This window comes from Salmo trutta, chromosome 39 (genome assembly GCF_901001165.1).
Source record: "Salmo trutta chromosome 39, fSalTru1.1, whole genome shotgun sequence".
Lineage (NCBI taxonomy): Eukaryota > Metazoa > Chordata > Actinopteri > Salmoniformes > Salmonidae > Salmo > Salmo trutta.
In genome coordinates, this window is record NC_042995.1 from 19,299,083 (window position 1) to 19,316,704 (window position 17,622).

The window sequence follows — 17,622 nt, forward strand, 5'->3', positions numbered from 1 at the left end:
GAGCATGTTTATAACGAAGGGTAAAGGCAAGATGTGCAATTGTTATTGTTTCTAAAAAAAATAATCTATAAAATGTATATTTCCTACACCATAAAGGAAATATATAGAATACAATGCAGCCAGTGCACATTTCAATTTCGTTGAATTTAATATTTTTCACACCTGTAGTATTGTTCATATTGTATATCAAAGTATCTAATAGAACACTACAAATTCTGGTATTATTACAAATGCAAAAAGTGTACATATTGAGTAATTGATGAATACATTTGTGTACAATAAATAATTGGTGAAATTGTACAATAGCCTACTAAACGCCCTTTAAAATATGACAACGTTTATAACTGTCTCTGATAGATATTTTCTTCATGTTACTGTACAAATGTATTAAAAGGATTGTGTTGCCGAGAAGAAGTCAATCCCTAGTGATCTGAGTCAGACAAGTTGCCCTGCTCCGTCCAATGCTTTCCCCTCTTCTTCTTCTTTCTCTTCCTCTCCGCCATGACGATGGCCCCCAACACTGTTATCACCACGGTGACCGTGATAATCAGCACAATAACCACCTCGGCGATACACAGCTCCGTATCCACATCCATCAACCTGTAGTTCGCTAGTTCTGTCGGAGCATTACAGCTAAGATTATAGTAATCATCCAAGAACAGCCTTTGAACACTTCTAAGCTTATGGAACACTTTCTGCAGGTCACAATTGCAGTTCCAGGGGTTTCCTTCCAACAGGATATGGGTACTGTAGGTGTGGATGCTTAGGAAGGTCTTGAAGTAGATGGTGCTCATCTGGTTGTGGGCCAGGTTGAGCAGGGCCAGGGAGGTCATGGGTGTGAAGACACCCTCTTGGGTCTTGTTGATCTGGTTCCCCTGCAGGTTGAGGACCTCCAGGGACTTCAGCATGGAGAACACCCCGTTGTTTAGGGAGACGAGATGGTTGCCCTCCAGGTGGAGCTGCCGCAAGGTGGACATGGAGCCAAAGGACCTCACCTGGATGGAATAGAACAGAATAAAATAAAATAAAACACAATATAATATAATATAGTAAAATAGAACAGAATAGAATAAAATTGGATAAGTCCTGTGTCACTTTATTTGATGTTGTTCAACAAAAGTAAAAACAACCTCACCTGGATGTTATGAATGACGTTGCCAGTTAGGTTGAGCCTCTGTAGGCCATCCAGGTGCATGAAGCTCCTGCTGTCCAGGGTGTGCAGGTGGTTGTGGCTCAGCTGCAGCTCTCTCAGAGCATTCAGGCCCAGGGAGAAGCTCTCGCTCAGGGACGAGATCCTGTTTAATCAATCGATAAATGAATCAATGAATCTATCTATCCATCCATCCATCAAATTTCATTGACAAAGCCCCTTTGACATGAACAGTTGTCACAAAGTGCTTTACAGTAACCCGGCCAAGACCTCAAAGAGCAAAACAAAAACAAGGGCACAGCGGCCAGGAAGAACGTTCCACTACCTGTTACAACTCAGGTCCAACTTCTGAAGGAACTCTAGCTGGGTGAAGGCCCCGTCGGCCACAGCGCTGATGTTGTTGTCCTTTATAAGCAGAACCCTCAGTTTGCGTTCCATTTGGAAGGAACTCTTCGGAATAAAGGTTAGGAGGTTCACAGATAGGTCCAGGTGTTCAGTGTAAGGAGGGATGTGGTTGGGCAGTTGGGTAAAGAGGGCGTTAGCGCAAGTGGTGAGTTTCAGTTCCTCGTGACAGTCGCAGCCTTTCTCGCACCGGGTGCTGTGAGACTTGGAGTAAACCGCCATCAACAGTAGTAGACAAAAGAAGTACTGCATTTTGGCCCCTTACACTGGAAAAATGAGACAGAGAAAGTGTGGTAACACTTAACATAAAGTTGTTGTGCCTGTGTATTAAGGCTGTAAGTACACTAGCGACTACAGTCTACTTGCATTTCGGAACTGGATTCTAGATAGCGTAATGGAGTTGAGTAATATAGCCCTGAAACGTTCAGGAAGTAGGGTACCATTATACAAGTATCCCTGACACAACAGTCTACAACAAAGCATCCATTTTGGCCATAATAAAATAAAGAGAAAACATGAACGCCTTACATGTGTGAGGAGCGGCAGATCTGTCTTTACTCACCCCGCCGTTGATCTGTCAACAACCTGTCTGAGGCAGGTGGAAAACGCACCGAGGGAACCAGATGGCCCTCAGAAAGCAGACAGAAGGGTGGCCCTATTGTTCAGGGCTGTTGTTGTTGCTGTTGAGAGAGAGAGAGAGAGAGAGAGAGAGAGAGAGAGAGAGAGAGAGAGAGAGAGAGAGCTTGTCAATAATTCACATCTCTGATGAGGAGGGGGCTGGAGAGGAGAGGGGGTTTAAAGAGATTGCTTGTAAACTGAAATCTGAGAATAAGGCGACACTTCCCTCTTTGAAACATGACTGTGTGGGTTTTGTGATTTAAGGACAGCAGGTGTCTACAGGGGTGGAAGGGAGTGAGATGATCCTCCATTTATGTAGCCTAGTTGATGAATCAGATATTTACCTGCTGAACCTGTTGAACTGCAGTGAGAAAGATGATAGTAATTCCAACCAAATGCCTAACTTAGTTTCACTATCTATCCTTCAATCAATCCATCCACCGACATTAATCTGACATCTCAGTTTACCCACATAAGCCTTTCACCGATCACCATGTGAAAGGCAGAAATTGTTTCTTCATGGTGGATGCTTGTGGATAGCTAGCTTCTCCTCCACTTATCTGTTGTGTTGTGTAGCTCAGTTGGCAAGTGCATGGAGCTAGCATCCACAATGCTGTGGGTTCAATTCCTGGGTGTATTAAATACACACACAGCCTACTAAAAAGGTATGCATTCCCTGAACTGTAAGTTGCTTTAGATCAGGGTTTCCCAAACTCGGTCCTGGGGCCTCCACTGGGTACATATTTTGTTTTTTTCCCCTGTACCACACAGCTTATTCAAATAACCAACTCATCATCAAGCTTTGACTATTTGAAATCAGCTGTGTAGTGCTAGGGCAAAAACCAAGACGTGCACCCAGAGGGGGCCCCAGGACCGAGTTTGGGAAACTCTGCTTTAGATAATAGCGTCTGCTCAGTGGCATACATAATCTAATGACTGTAGATCAGGTGTCTGCTATGAAAGAGAAGTTAGACAGAGTTGTGTAGGGGTTTGAGTTTCATTCTGGCTCATGGTTTTCCAGCAAGGCCTGACCTGGACAATTCTGTCTGTGACTGGAAACAAAGTATTGATATTTCAATATAACAGATCTTTAGTCTGCCACACAAATCGTACACTGAACAAAAATATAAATGCAACATGCAACAATTTCTGAGTTACAGTTCATATAAGGAAATCAGTCAATTGAAATAAAATCATTAGGCCCTAATCTAAGGATGTCACATGACTGGGAATAAAGATATGCATCTGGAGGTTACAAATACCTTTAAAAAAAAGTAAGGGTGTGGATCAGAAAACTAGTCAGTTTCTGGTGTGACCACCATTTGCTGCATGCAGCGCGACATCTCCTTCGCATAAAGTTGATCAGGCTGTTGATTGTGGCCTGTGGAATGTTGTTGCACTCTTCTTCAATGGCTGTGCGAAGGTTATGGATATTGGCGGGAACTGGAAGACGCTGTCATACACGTAGATCCAGAGCATCCCAAACATGCTCAATTGGTGACATGTTTGGTGAGTATGCAGTCCATAGAAGAACTGGGACATTTTCAGCTTCAGATCCTTGCAACATGGGGCTGTGCATTATCATGCTGAATCATAAGGTGAGGGAGGCGAATGATGGCATTAAAATTGCCATCGATAAAATGCAATTGTGTTTGTTGTCCATAGCTTATGCATCCTGCAGATGAAGAAGCCAGATGTGGAGGTCCTGGACTGGCGTGGTGACATGTGGTCTGCAGTTGTGAGGCCGGTTGGACGTACTGCCAAATTCTCTATAACAATGTGGGAAGCGGCTTATGGTAGAGAAATTAACATTAAATTCTCTGGCAACAGCTCCGGAGGACATTCCTGCAGTCAACATGCCAATTGCACGCTCCCTCAAAACTTGAGACATCTGTGGCACTGTATTGTGTGCACATTTTAGAACGGCCTTTTATTGTCCACAGCACAAGGTGCACCTGTGTAATAATCATGTTGTTTAATCAGCTTCTTGATATGCCACCCCTGTCAGTTGGATGGATTATCTTGGCTAAGAAATAAGCTTTTTGTGCATATGGAACATTTCTGGGATCTTTTATTTCAGTTCATGAAACATGGGACCAACACTTTACATTTTGTGTTTGTATTTTTGTTCACATTACTTATAGAAGACTGACTGGACAGATTATAGATCATATTTAGTTACATGCCTACATTATTTTAACACTCCATAAAATGTATACTTTTTAGTAAGTAATGTACTACCCTAATCATGTTTGGATATCTTTACTTTTCCAATATTATTTTACTATCAATCTTACTGAAAACATCACATTACTCTAATTTCCCCTATGACTTTTCCGTTTGTAGATTGTCTTCATTTGCATCAACAATACGTTTTGAATGATGCCAAAAGTCAAACACATAAATGCCATGTTTGTGGAGGAAAACAACAGTCAATGTAAAGGTAATAACACATACCTTTTCCTGCTTGTCCTTTGAACAGTATTGTACATCCAGTGACATCCAGTGTTTTTATCTGTTGTCCACATGGAAGAACAGAGAGAGGGCTGGTACTGAAAGGAGTGCATCGGTAAGCCTAAGTCCTATAAACAAGGATCGTCTCTCTCAGACCCACAAGACTACAGCTGAAAAAAACAACCTGACAGGGGCTAAATCAATGTAAATATCTCTAGAAGTAGTCAGTAGCATCAGAAGATTTGTGAATTACTGTAAGAATAACACTGATGAATTTGTCATCCTCGCCCCGGATTACACAGACGCAGTGATGGCGACGTCACCGTGCTCCACATTGCTCTTGATCTGTCCCAGTCTCCCAGAGTCTCATCTGTCACTGCGGTGTGATAGAACAGGAGTTGTCATGGAGACACCTGTCACCTGCTCCAGCCTAGCTGTGGGATACATGATCGATTAAAGACATGATTTGGCCAACAGCTGGAGCGGTTGGATTGAGTGAACGTCCAATTGAAGCTCACAGGTGCTGGGAGGACCTCTCTAAACATACTATATCATGGTTCTGTAATAGGATACACCTCTACACACCATGCTCACCAGACCTGTAGGGACAATGGACGTGTCAGTGGCAGCAGAAATAACGAGTGACCTAAGTGAAATCAACGTTCTAACATTAGACCCAGTTATTTCCAATTCCACCCATTCCACAGCCATCTAAAGTTGAAAGATAATGGTGGATGAATGTGTGTAAAAATCTACATTAAATCTAGATGGATGCCTGAATCAAATCTTTATTAGAAACATGATGCAGGGGGGCATAAATGGGTTGTGGTGGTTGTGACTAATGACTCCTCCTGTGATTCTGTTGTTGACCAGCAGAGGGCATCAGTCACTCGTTTAAAATCAATACACATCAAGCTATTTTACAGTACCTTCTACCTTTGAATTTGGTACTGCATGTACCAACTGCTATTGTATTTTTGCTGTCATGTTGATCATGTCAAGTGAAGAGTGTCATGTGGTATTCAGATAGTTTCCTATCCTCATTGTATGCCAGCGCAATGGCACCCTATTCCCTATATAGAGCACTACTTCTGACCAGAGCCCTATGGTCCCCAAACAAAAGTAGTGCAATAGGGTGCCATTTCGGACTCAAGCAATGTTGGGTCACATTCGATCAACACATTGAAACATATTAGAATCACTGTCTGAGGACCTCTAGTCCTGCCAATGGTCCTCACATATCAAGGCTCAGGAGAAGACCCAGATTCAGACAGTTCGAAGTAACAAAAGTTTATTACAGAAACAGGGGGGCAGGAAAACGACAGGTCAAGGGCAGGCAGAGGTCAGTGGTCCAGAGCAGAGTCCGAAAGCTACAGAACGGCAGGCAGGCTCAGGGTCAGGACAAGCAGAGGTCAGTAATCCAGGGTGGAGTGACAAGGTACAGAACGACAGGCAGGCTCAGGGTCAGGGCAGGCAGAATGGTCAAACACCGGGAAAGCTAGAAAACAGGAACTAGAGAAAGACTGGAGCCCGGGGAAAACTCTGGTAGGCTTGACGAAACAAAACGAACAGGCAACAGACAAACAGAGAACATAGGTACACTGGGGATAATGGGGAAGATGGGCGATACATCGAGGGGGGTGGAGACAAGCACAAAGACAGGTGAAACAGATCAGGGTGTGACACTCACAGATCCATCAGACCTGTTTCCACCAGCATGCATTAGCCTGCAAATGAGACTAGTGAGAGAGAGAGAGAGAGAGAGAGAGAGAGAGAGAGAGAGAGAGAGAGAGAGAGAGAGAGAGAGAGAGAGAGAGAGAGAGAGAGAGAGAGAGAGAAGGGGAGAGAGAGAGAGAGAGAAAGAAAGAGAGAGAGAGAAGGATGGAGAGAAAGAAAGAGAAAGTGAGAGCGGGAGAGAGAAAGGGACTCATCACACGTTTGCCTTATAACGTTTGGTAAGAATGAGGAACAGGGGGTCCATACAGAGCTTTATGACTGAAAGGAGGAACACAGAGGAACAAACAAAAAACTATAGGTTTAAGGTCACAATGCATTTTTTAAACAAGTAAGTGAACCTACCAATGATCCTGTGCCCTTTGACTCAACAGACAGAAGCTTATGGCCAATTTGAGCAGTTTCATTTGAAATAGAATATGTGTGGGGTCATCAGAGTTTATGGGAATGTGTGAGAAAGAGCTGTGAAAACAGCCACTTTGCAATACAAGCCAAGCTGTCTAAGCTGTCCAGGCTGTCCAACAAACTTGGTAACATTTGCAACACTGTAGCGTAGCTTACTGCAATGTTCTTATTGTTAGCTGTAGGAACAGATTGGGAGCAGCAGGATGGCCAGACTGAACGTTCACACTAACCAACATCAAATGTAGCACCTCACACAGACAGACAGCGAGGAAGAGGGTGTGTGTAAGGAAGAAGGAGGGAATTAACATAGCCAGTGCAGATTGTATGCGACTCAGCCACAACAAGGGGAGTGGGCCAAGGATCCACAGATGTGGCACTGGGACTGGGACTGGGACTGGGACTGGGACTGGGACTGGGACTGGGACTGGGACAGGGACTGCCATGACTCATTCCTATGAGGTGTTAGTAGAAAACACATCCCTCAAATACAATACAGCCTTCTGTTAGAAGAAATGGTGCTATAGGCTATAGGCTATATAACTAAATTGGCTCTCCCGTGCCTCTCGAATCCTACAAAGGAATTTGACAGAGAAAGCTCGAGGAATAACAGCTAAGGCAGCATAGATAGGACATGTCCGTTTGTGTGAATATGAACGGTTAGGTTAGTTGTGGTGGTAAATAGCGCCCTGTGGCACCGGGCGGAGAACCAGCCAAGCGGTAAAGAGACACTAAGGCAGGCAGCAAGCCACGCATGATTGGATACCTGCTTCAGCCGTGTAGCGTATGTGTTGTTGTGGCCCAACAAATGATATCCGTTGTTTGAATGACACACACCAAACATGCAGGCCCAACCGACCCACAAACACATGCTCAGTCACGCTCGCATAACGCATAACACACATACAGAGAGAGCTACACACACACACACACACACACACACACACACACACACACACACACACACACACACACACACACACACACGCACACACTGTTGAATGTGGGTCAAAAAGACCCACAGGAATTTGTTATGATTCCTCCTTATTCCTCCTTATGTGGATATTACAATGTGTTATATAGAGACATGTTGAATAATATGGACCACATTTTTCTTGCCCTGTGTGACTCAGTCGGTAGAGCATGGTGCTTGCAAACACCAAAGTTGTGGGTTCGATTCCTGCTGTGGCCACCCAATACAACAGAATGTGCGCATGCATGACAGTAGGTTGCTGTGCATGAAAGGGTCTACCAAATGGCGTATATTATTTCTACACGGTATATGATTGTGGGGAGACCTCTTGTGTGGTATTTGGCAAAGATATGCAACAGATCCCACTGGTTCATGCAGTCAGCTACTGAGTAATGCTTTTTTGGAGAGGATTTCCTCAAACCTGTGAAACTAATGTGGAGTTAGGTAAACTCAGGAGTAAATTGTATGTGCAAACATCATTTAATATTGGACTATGGTGTTAGGTGGATTATGGTCACACAGTGTGACTCTTTCACAGGGTTTTGGAAGGAATTCCTAGCACACACACACACACACACACACACACACACACACACACACACACACACACACACACACACACACACACACACACACACACACACACACACACACACACACACACACACACACACACACACACACAGTCTTGTATAACTAACCTTGTAGGGACACACAATTCAGTCCTTCAAAATCCTATTAACCATAACCCTAACCCCTAACCCTTAACCTAACCCTAGCTCCTAACCCTAACACTAGTTCTAACCTTAAACCTAAACCAACCTAGAAATAGCATTTGACCTTGTGGACACACACACACACACACACACACACACACACACACACACACACACACACACACACACACACACACACACACACACACACACACACACACACACACACACACACACACACACACACATACACACACACAGGGTTCTAATATTATCTTACATATGACTTAATCCTTAGGTTTTTATCTATGCTGTCCTTGGAGGGAATTACACGAAATAAATCATGAGCAGATGAAATCAGAATAACAACCATATCGGAACAACAGAGGACCAAGGAACATTTGCTCCCTCTCAGAGAGCCTTTGATAAAACCAAGAGAGATTCACTTTCCCTTGGCTAACCCAGATGGTTAGTGAACCTGACAATTCAGAGCAGGATGAAACACAGAAATGAGATGGAAGAGAAGGAACTGAGGAGGGGAAACTACCAGGAGGGTATTTTTGGAGAAAGGTCACTGTGGTGATGGGGTAATTCATATGTAAATATTTGGATGTGTCGTTCTGCTGAGGAACAGGCTGCATCAGTGCGTCAGAGGCTGATTGGAGAGACTGACTCAGTGGTCCATCTGGGTTGAGAGGGGAGGAATGAATTCCTATGAGTTTAGAGGCAGAGAGAAGACAGAGAGGGAGAGAGGAGTAGGGGAGAAGATGGAGGGGACAGAGAGGGAAGCGAGACAGAGAGGGGAGAGAGGTTAAGGGGAGGGAAGGAGGAGAGGGGAGAGATGGGAAGACAGGGAGAGAGAGGGAGAGAAGGGAGAGAGGGGGCGAGAGGTGGAGAGAGTTGATTGAATGTGTCATCAAGGCTAAAACCTGCTTCTTGTCCATTCTTCCATTTTTTCTCTTACTTAATTTTTTGTATACTTCATTAGAGTAGAACATGTAATAGTCACATGTACAGGGTTGCAGATGTAATTGCAGGGTACAGTGAAATTCTTGAGGGGGGGTGTCTATAGGGGGAGCAGCCAGGGGAGCAGGTGAGGGAGGGGGGACAGGGAGCGCAGGTAGCTGACTAGTGGTGGATAGTGGATATTCTGCATGATAAATGTCCATTGGGGTGGGGGTAGGGTAAAAATGTCAGTATAGGGGAGGGGGGGGGGGGGTCCATAGGGGGAGCAGCAGGGAAGTAGGTGGAGCAGGTAGCTGACTAGTGGTTGCTATTCAGCAGCTTGATGGTCTGGGGGGTAGAAGCTATTGGCCAGTCGTACATGATGCTCCTGTAATGAGTGATGGAAACGGGGAAAACAGGCCATGGCTCGGGTGGCTGGGGTCCCTGATGATCTTCCTGGCCTTCCTGCAACACCTGGTGTTGTAGGTATCCTGGAGGGCAGGCAGTGTGCACCCAAGCGCCGTGTGGTCCGACAGAGGTGGAGTTGCTGTACCAGGCTATGATGCATGCATCCCGACAGTATACTCTTGATGGTGGTCCTGTAGAACACTGTGAGGGCTCACCGGGGACAGGACACATTTCTTCAGCATCCTGAGGTTGAAGAGTCGCTGTCGTGCCTTCTTCACAACGGTGTAGGTGTGCTTTGACCATTTCAGCTCCTCTGAGATGTGTACGCAGAGGAACTTCAAGTTTTTGACCGTCTCTACGGTGGCCCCGTTGATGAGGATGGGGACATGCCCAGCCTGGTTCCTCCTGAAGTCCACGATCAGCACCTTTGTTTTGCTGACATTGAGGGAGAGGTTGTTTACCTGGCACCACGCCATCAGAGTGCCTACCTCCTCCCTGTAGGCCATCCCGTCGTTGTTGGTAATCAGACCTACTACTGACTGGCAATCAGCGAACTTGATGATGGAGTGGGAACTGTGTGATGCCACGCAGTCGTGGGTATACAGGGAGTACAGGAGAGGACTGAAGACGCACACTTGTGGGGCCCCCGTGTTGAGAATCAGTGTCGAGGAGGTAATGTGGCCTAATTCACAGCCCGTCAGGAAGTCCAGTACCCAGTTGCATATGGAGGAGTTCAGTCCCAGGGCTGTGAGCTTGGTGGTCAGCGTAGAGCACAGAACCAACCAAACCATCCTTCTGGTTGGTAGCTAGGTAAGTTAGGTCATTGTCATGCGGCTGGAGCTTGGGTTACAGAGGAAGCAGGCTGCCAGGCAGGCTATTAAAGTGACGGTACACATTACACAGCTGAGTGAACTGAGGTGAGACAGAGAACATCTCCAGACAGAACCACGGTCGATAAAGAAAACACCTCCGGGGGAGAGAAGGGAGAAGGGTGTGTGTGCATGTGTGTGTGTGTGTGTATGTATGTATGTTTGTGTGTGTGTTTGTATAGTGCCTGTAACAATTTTCTGGAATTTTGTGTGTGTATGATGTGTGTGTGTGCATGTGTTAAGTGTGTGTGTGTGTGTGTGTGTTTGTGTGTGTTTGTGTGTTTGTGTGTGCGTGCGTGCATGCGTGCGTGTACGCACAAGCGTGTTTGTGTGTGTGTGTAGTATATGGGAGGAAGACTGGACAGCCAGGTACAGATGTAGGATCTTTATTTGATCACCCTGTTGCAGAAGAACTTTGATTCAATGTGTAGTATATTTGAGGTTGAAAAACGCTTTTGAAGTTTGTAATTTCCACTTTCAAATTTCAGATTTGATTTTTCCTCACGAAGAAATGATGATGCGTTTTAGATCATATGATGCAAAATGCATCGTCAGGGGATGATTTCTGTATTTTGAAAGTTACATATCTTGAAATCCGGATTGCTGACAAGCAAAACATTTTGGGACTACAGTATGTCAACAATGGACTAATGAAACAAATACCAAAATAGCGTTTTTGGGTGGAGTTTTCCTTTAAGATCCTACATCTGTAGGCAGTGGATATTTTTTAAACCTATAATTGGCTCCCAGTGCCAGTCTATGAAGCCCTCTGCTGTCACTTCCAATCTCATCAAGGCAACAGGAGATGGTCTCTCTCTGCTCTCCTCCTGCTCCTCCTCCTCCTCCTTTCCTCTTACAGCTCTGTCCTCTGTATGTTGCAGGTGTCTTTGGTAACTAACAAGTGCAAGGAAGGCATAGACAGTATTGCTGTCTGTGTGCACAGCCTGGTTTGAATGAGTAATTACAGTCACTAGCACTGAATGTATAGTATAGACATATACCTGTATGCTGTAATTGATGCTGTAATTGAGGAACGCTCAACTCCGTTCTCTTATATCGAGGCAGAGTTGAGTTTTGATAACTGGTTGTGGGATTTGCTTATTCAAGGTATGAATTTCAACATCCCATGGAAAGACCGCAGTTGTACAGAACAAACAGGTTTTCCGGTTTTCTGAATTGACCTTTTTACAAGAATCAACTGATGGTGACTCAATGTTGTTGCAAACAAATCCCACGACCAGTTATCAAAACCATACCCCATATTGTGTAGTTTATCTTCCACTGAGTGAATATGACCTCGAAGACAAATCTCTGAGCATATAGCAGATGGTACACACACGCACGCACGCACGCACGCACACACACACACACGCACACACACACACACACACACACACACACACACACACACACACACACACACACACACACACACACACACACACACACAAGGTTGGGAGGGGCCTTACATCAGTGGCCACAGTGCTTCTCCTGTGCACTGTCTTCAGCCCCAGGACAAAACTAGGGTGAGTCTCAGCTCGGTGAATTGTTAACATGGAGAAGCCCTATCAAAATATTATGAGTGGGGGGTATTCTCTTCCTCCTTTCTCCCTTTGTTTACGTTTCATTTTGGCGGTCTACCAATCAGAAAGCATTACAGAGAAACATGTCTGGGTCAGCTCCATTATGAGGCAAAACAACAGAGCAGGGCTGGGATCTTCCTCTTTGACAGCAAATAGTCTCATAGCAAATAATATTTACAAGTTTCAAATTTCAAGTTTTAATGTCACATGCACAAGTACAGTGAAATTCCTTTATTGCAAAACTCAAAACCCAACAATGCAATAATCAATAACAATGTATTGTCAGAAAAAAACACACGAGAAATACGATTAAGAAATATGAAATAGACAATAAAGTAAGTAAACATACAATATCCAAGAAATACTTAACAAGTCAGTTCCAATGCATGCAGGGATAGAGGAATGATAGAGATAGATATGTATAAGGGTAAGGTGACTGGTCAACAGGATATAAGATAAACAGAGTAGCAGCAGCTTGCGTATGAGTGGGTGTGCGGGTGTGTAGAGTCAGTATAAATGTATGTGCATATTATGCGTGAATGAGCAAATGATGGCATGAGCGTTCGTGTTTGTGTTGGAGTGACAATGTGTGTGAGTGTGTAGGGCCCTGTGAGCGTGCATAGAGACAGTGCATATACTGAAATAAAAGGTCAATAAAGATACAAGGTAAACTCGGTCCGTGTAGCTATTTTGTCAACTATTTATCAGTCGTATTGCTTGGGGATAGCAGCCTGTTGGTGTCAGACTTGATCCACCGGTACCTCTTGCCTTGCGGCAGCAGAGAAAATAGTCTATGGCTTGGGTGGTTGGGGTCTTTTGACATTTGATCATAGTCCATGAAGAGATGCAGAGGAGGAAATACAATGTGTGTAGAGAGGCTGATGGCTGTGTCAAGATATCCTGTCTGTACAAAGGGGCTCACCAAATAGAATTTGGAAAAATGAAAAAAAGAGATTTCAATTAGCTAAATTAACAAATTATTTCATCATGAGTGGAAATACACAGTGTGCTGGTCATCTGGGGCTGAGACAATCTTGCATCAGTAGGGGAATTGCAACTGTTGCACTGATTTCCAGGTTCCAATTAGATCCGCATCAGCGTTGGGGTCAATTCGAATAGTCAGTCAATTCAAATTGGAATGTAATCTCTAAAAATTGAAAAAACATCTACATAAATGCCTTCTCATGTTCAGATAATGACAAGTAATTGAAAATAGATGCTCCTTTTTCCTTTTTTTATTGGGATTTTAGTTTACTTCTTGAACTGACTGCTTTCTATTTGAGTTGACCCCAACCCTGGTTAGTTCCACATAGTGAATATTTAATGTTTCCTCCTGTACCCAACTGCCTCCCCCCACATCCACTGGGGCTCACCAACTGAGCAGCTGATCAAAACCTGTTGTGGCATATTGACACAAAAGACAAGCTAATGGTTGGCCGCTGCTTTGAGTCACCCATAACACACTGCCAGAGAAGGTTATAAGTTAAACCGTGCTGCAGAATATGCTCACTGAGGCATTATACAAAGGCAGAAGGAATGCCTCCTATTGTCCAATGGATGAACAGTGTACTGTTCATAACATGCACAGTATGTGTGAGTATGTGTGACAGTGGGCAATTGGGCATAGGCTTAGGTTAGATTTCCTGTTGGCTCCCATAGGTGACTTTAATCAATGTTATTTTGCGTCTCAAAAGATCCCTGGGGCCCTGGTCAAAAGTAGAGTACTATAAAGGGAATAGGGTGTCATTTGGGATGCAACTATTGTGTGTCAAGCCAGGGACATCCAAAACAGCATCTACTCTAGCAAGGTTCCATGATGCTGGGTCAGGTTGATCTGTGAGGTCCCTGTTTTGTCCACTGGGAACAATCGTTCTCGTTCAACCAACCGCCCTCAAGAGTGCTGCCGCTGGTCTCTCGCTGAACTGCAGGGAACAGAGACGTGACAGAGGAAACATCTGACAGACTGTCACTATACCTGGGCCACAGAGGGGAGGTGCTAAGAGTTAACCCCAGCAGCAGAAGATCTCTAGAGTCTACACCTTTTCTACCAAGAAGTCCTCTCTCCATATCTTGTTGGTTAACTACCTACAGTACATTGGGCCTCCAGGTCTAACAGAGAAAGCACTCACTGACCTTTACAGAGAAAAAAATGGCCAATTTAATTTGATCTGTGTCTATTTAAAGCACTAGGCTGGCTGCTGGCTGGCTGGCTGGCTGGAGAGCGAGCCAGGGTTATTATTGGCACAGCCCCCTGGATGTGCTAACTCATTGAGTGGAAGGTGGCAGGGCTGGGCCGCCCCCCTGCTGGGAGGAATAACATTGTATTAGCTGATGACACATCCAGATACTGCAGAGCCCCTGGGCTGGTTGGATGACTTCCTGCTTCCTGATGATGATAATGTCTTGTATGACTTTATTAAGATGCCACAGGAAGTGAAATTGTTGAGTGATGTCGCTGTTTATCCTGAGGCATCACATCGTATTAGGCAGTTCCCATCGGATGAGGAGGATGAAGAGTGACATTTACATTTTAGTCATTTAGTTGACGCACTTATCCAGAGCGACTTACAGTTAGTGCATTCATCTTAAGATAGCTAGGTGAGACAACCACATATCACAGTCTTAGTAAGTACATTTTTTCCTCAAAAAAAGTAGTTATCAGCAAAGTTAGATCTAGTAAGAGTGAAAAGAGTCAAGTGTGAGGGTTAGTTCACGAAAGGCTTTTTTTTAAACCATTATTTTTAACATAAAGAAAGGGGACAAATAATTATTTTTGACTGTCTCTTTTGCTAATACCGTGAGCTCCAAAAGAATTGGGACAGTGACACATTTGTTGTTGTTTTGGCTCTGTACTCCCGCACGTTAGATGAAATGATACAATGACTAGGAGGTTAAAATGGAGACTGTCATCTTTAATTTGATGGTGTTTTCATCCATATTGGGTGAACCGTTTGGAAATTACAGCACTTTTTGTACATAGTCCTCCAATTTTAGGGGACCAAAAGTATTGGGACAAATTCACTTGTGTATTAATGTAGCAAAAAGTTAAGTATTTGGTCCCATATTCATAGCCCGCAATGACTACATCAAGTTTGTGACTCTACACGTTTGTGAACGGTAAATAATGTATTGTGTAATTTTGGAGTCACTTTTATGAATAGAATATGTTTCTAAACACTTCTACATTAATGTGGATGCTACCATGATTACAGATAAACAGGAATGAATTGTGAATAATGATGAGTGAGAAAGTTACAGGCAAACAAATATCATACACCCCCCAAAAATGCTAACCTCCCCTGTTATTTTAATGGTGAGAGGTTAGCATGTCTTGGGGATATGATATTTGTGTCACTGACCCAATACTTTTGGAGCTCACTGTGTATGTTGATTGGTTGTACAGCAACATGGACATCACATAGCCCAAGTAACAAGTGGAGGCTGCTGAGGGGAGGACGGCTCATAATAATGTCTGGAACGCAGCAAATGGAATGGATTCAAACACATGGAAACCATGCGTTTGATGTATTTGATATCATTCCACCCATTCCGCTCCAGCCACTACCACGAGCCCATCCTCCCCAATTAAGGTGCCACCAACCTCCTGTGCAAGTAACATTTGGCACAATATGCATGAGTTAATTTCAGTTCTTTTCTACACATCATTAAAGCTGTGTGATCTGTCTAAATGTACATTTCCATTTATGTTTAGTACGTTCTGTTGAGCCACTACTTGGTCTCCCTACATATGATATTTAAACGCCTTCCCTACAGTATTGCAGAGTATTGAGTGCTGCTGAAGTCCACACACAGGGGAGCTAGTACAAGGTCAGGAGAATGGGCATCCAACTGGCTTGGTGGATGCTAGCAGACTGATGACCAATTCATACTCCCTTAGCAACCACCCCCCCACCCCACCCCCTGTGGGCTCACTAGACACTAAGTGCAAGCTTTCAGTTGGCCACCGGATAATTCCTGACCTTCTTTCCCACACAGCCAGGAAATGGACCATCCAAGAGGCATATATTTAGAACAAATAAATATATGGCTCTGGACTGTCCTAGTTCCTGCCTGTCTAGAAGTCTTCAGTCACCAAGAATGTGTTTCTGAATTTTCTAGACTATTTGATGAAAATGTTACTGTACCATTTCCACTGGAGACAAAAGGTCACTTTAATGTCATTTCTCCATAACTAAATTGGTCCGTTTTTTTCATTCATTTCCATTCGCAATTGCAAAATGAAAAACACATGGATTATGACAAATATACATTTTAAGGCTCTGTTCAATCTGTATCGCTGAAGCATTACAGATTGCGCAATCGAAATATAGAGGTCATTTCCGACACGCAGCATTTACCGTGAATGCAGGGTGTCTGTCTACTGCATTAGCAGCATTCTAGATGGCAGGCTAGCTCCACTGAGCTCCACACCTCTCAGGGGGGATCTCAGGATCTAGGTTAAGGTCTGTATACTCCGAGGGAGGGTTGCATCATGCCCGGGAGGGGAAGACCATAGGAGCTTTCCTCCCTCTCTTCCCACACTGGCCATGCCTCTTCTTTAAACCTTCATGACAGCTCCCTCTTCCACATGTGGAGGTGTGGCGGACCCATGCCTGTTTTATGCTTTGGCTTGTTGAGCTAAAGGGATTTGATATCTTCATAGTTGATGTTAAGAGCATACAACATTCTGTACAACCTTCTGAAGCCAAGAGAGGATCAAGTGTCTCGGTGCACAAGTCTTCTGTTTATCTGTTCTTTGTGTGAGTGCAAGCGCATTCCATTAGAGACAACATAACATGGAACGCTGGCTTGTGTCTGCTGTTGAAGTAATGTTGTTTTTAAGCACCGTGTCGGCATATGTAACTACTGTTGAGGCTTCAGGTTATTGGTGCTCTACGCTACAGTTGAAAAGTACACAGAGAGACAGAGAGAGAGAAATCCCCTTCAACTCTGCCTCCACCACACCAACAGAATTTAGTCACAGTCAAATGCCAAAAGTTAAAAAGAGTTAAAAAGAATAAAAATGATCTTAAAATATAAATATAACCCCAACAAAAATCAATGTTGCTATGAAGAGGAGAGAGAACGGGGAGTCTGTGCAACAAGCTGGAAGTAATGTGCATTGACAGCCCATGGGGTGGTGGGAGGGGGGGGACGGGGACGGGGGGTGTGTGTGTGTGTTGGGGGATGGGGGGGCTGAACGACGGGGGACTAGTGGGGAGGGAGGGATGTAGGGAGGGGCGGATGGATGGATGAAGGTAGGGAGGGGTCGATGGAGAGATCTGTCTCCAGCAGCAACACTCTTCCTGGGCAACACAGTGTGTCAAGTGCACAGAAGACAAATAAAAAGAGAAGCGAGACGAAACAA

At 44.3% G+C, this 17,622-nt stretch overlaps 1 protein-coding gene across 2 annotated transcripts; it reads right to left on the minus strand.

The window, feature by feature from the left end:
* Positions 1-125: 125 nt before the first annotated feature.
* On the minus strand, positions 126-2,431 carry LOC115179861 (insulin-like growth factor-binding protein complex acid labile subunit). Of its 2 annotated transcripts, XM_029741724.1 has the most exons (4): positions 2,115-2,431; positions 1,476-1,818; positions 1,136-1,295; positions 126-995 (listed from the first exon to the last, which is right to left on the minus strand). In XM_029741724.1, exons 2-4 carry the CDS (start codon positions 1,802-1,804, stop codon positions 423-425), a joined length of 1,062 nt encoding a protein of 353 aa, XP_029597584.1. In that variant the 5' UTR covers positions 1,805-1,818; positions 2,115-2,431; the 3' UTR covers positions 126-422. The 2 variants fall into 2 exon arrangements, with proteins under 2 accessions (XP_029597584.1, XP_029597583.1); XM_029741723.1 differs by lacking the exon at positions 2,115-2,431 and having other exon boundaries at positions 1,476-1,914.
* Positions 2,432-17,622: the final 15,191 nt, after the last annotated feature.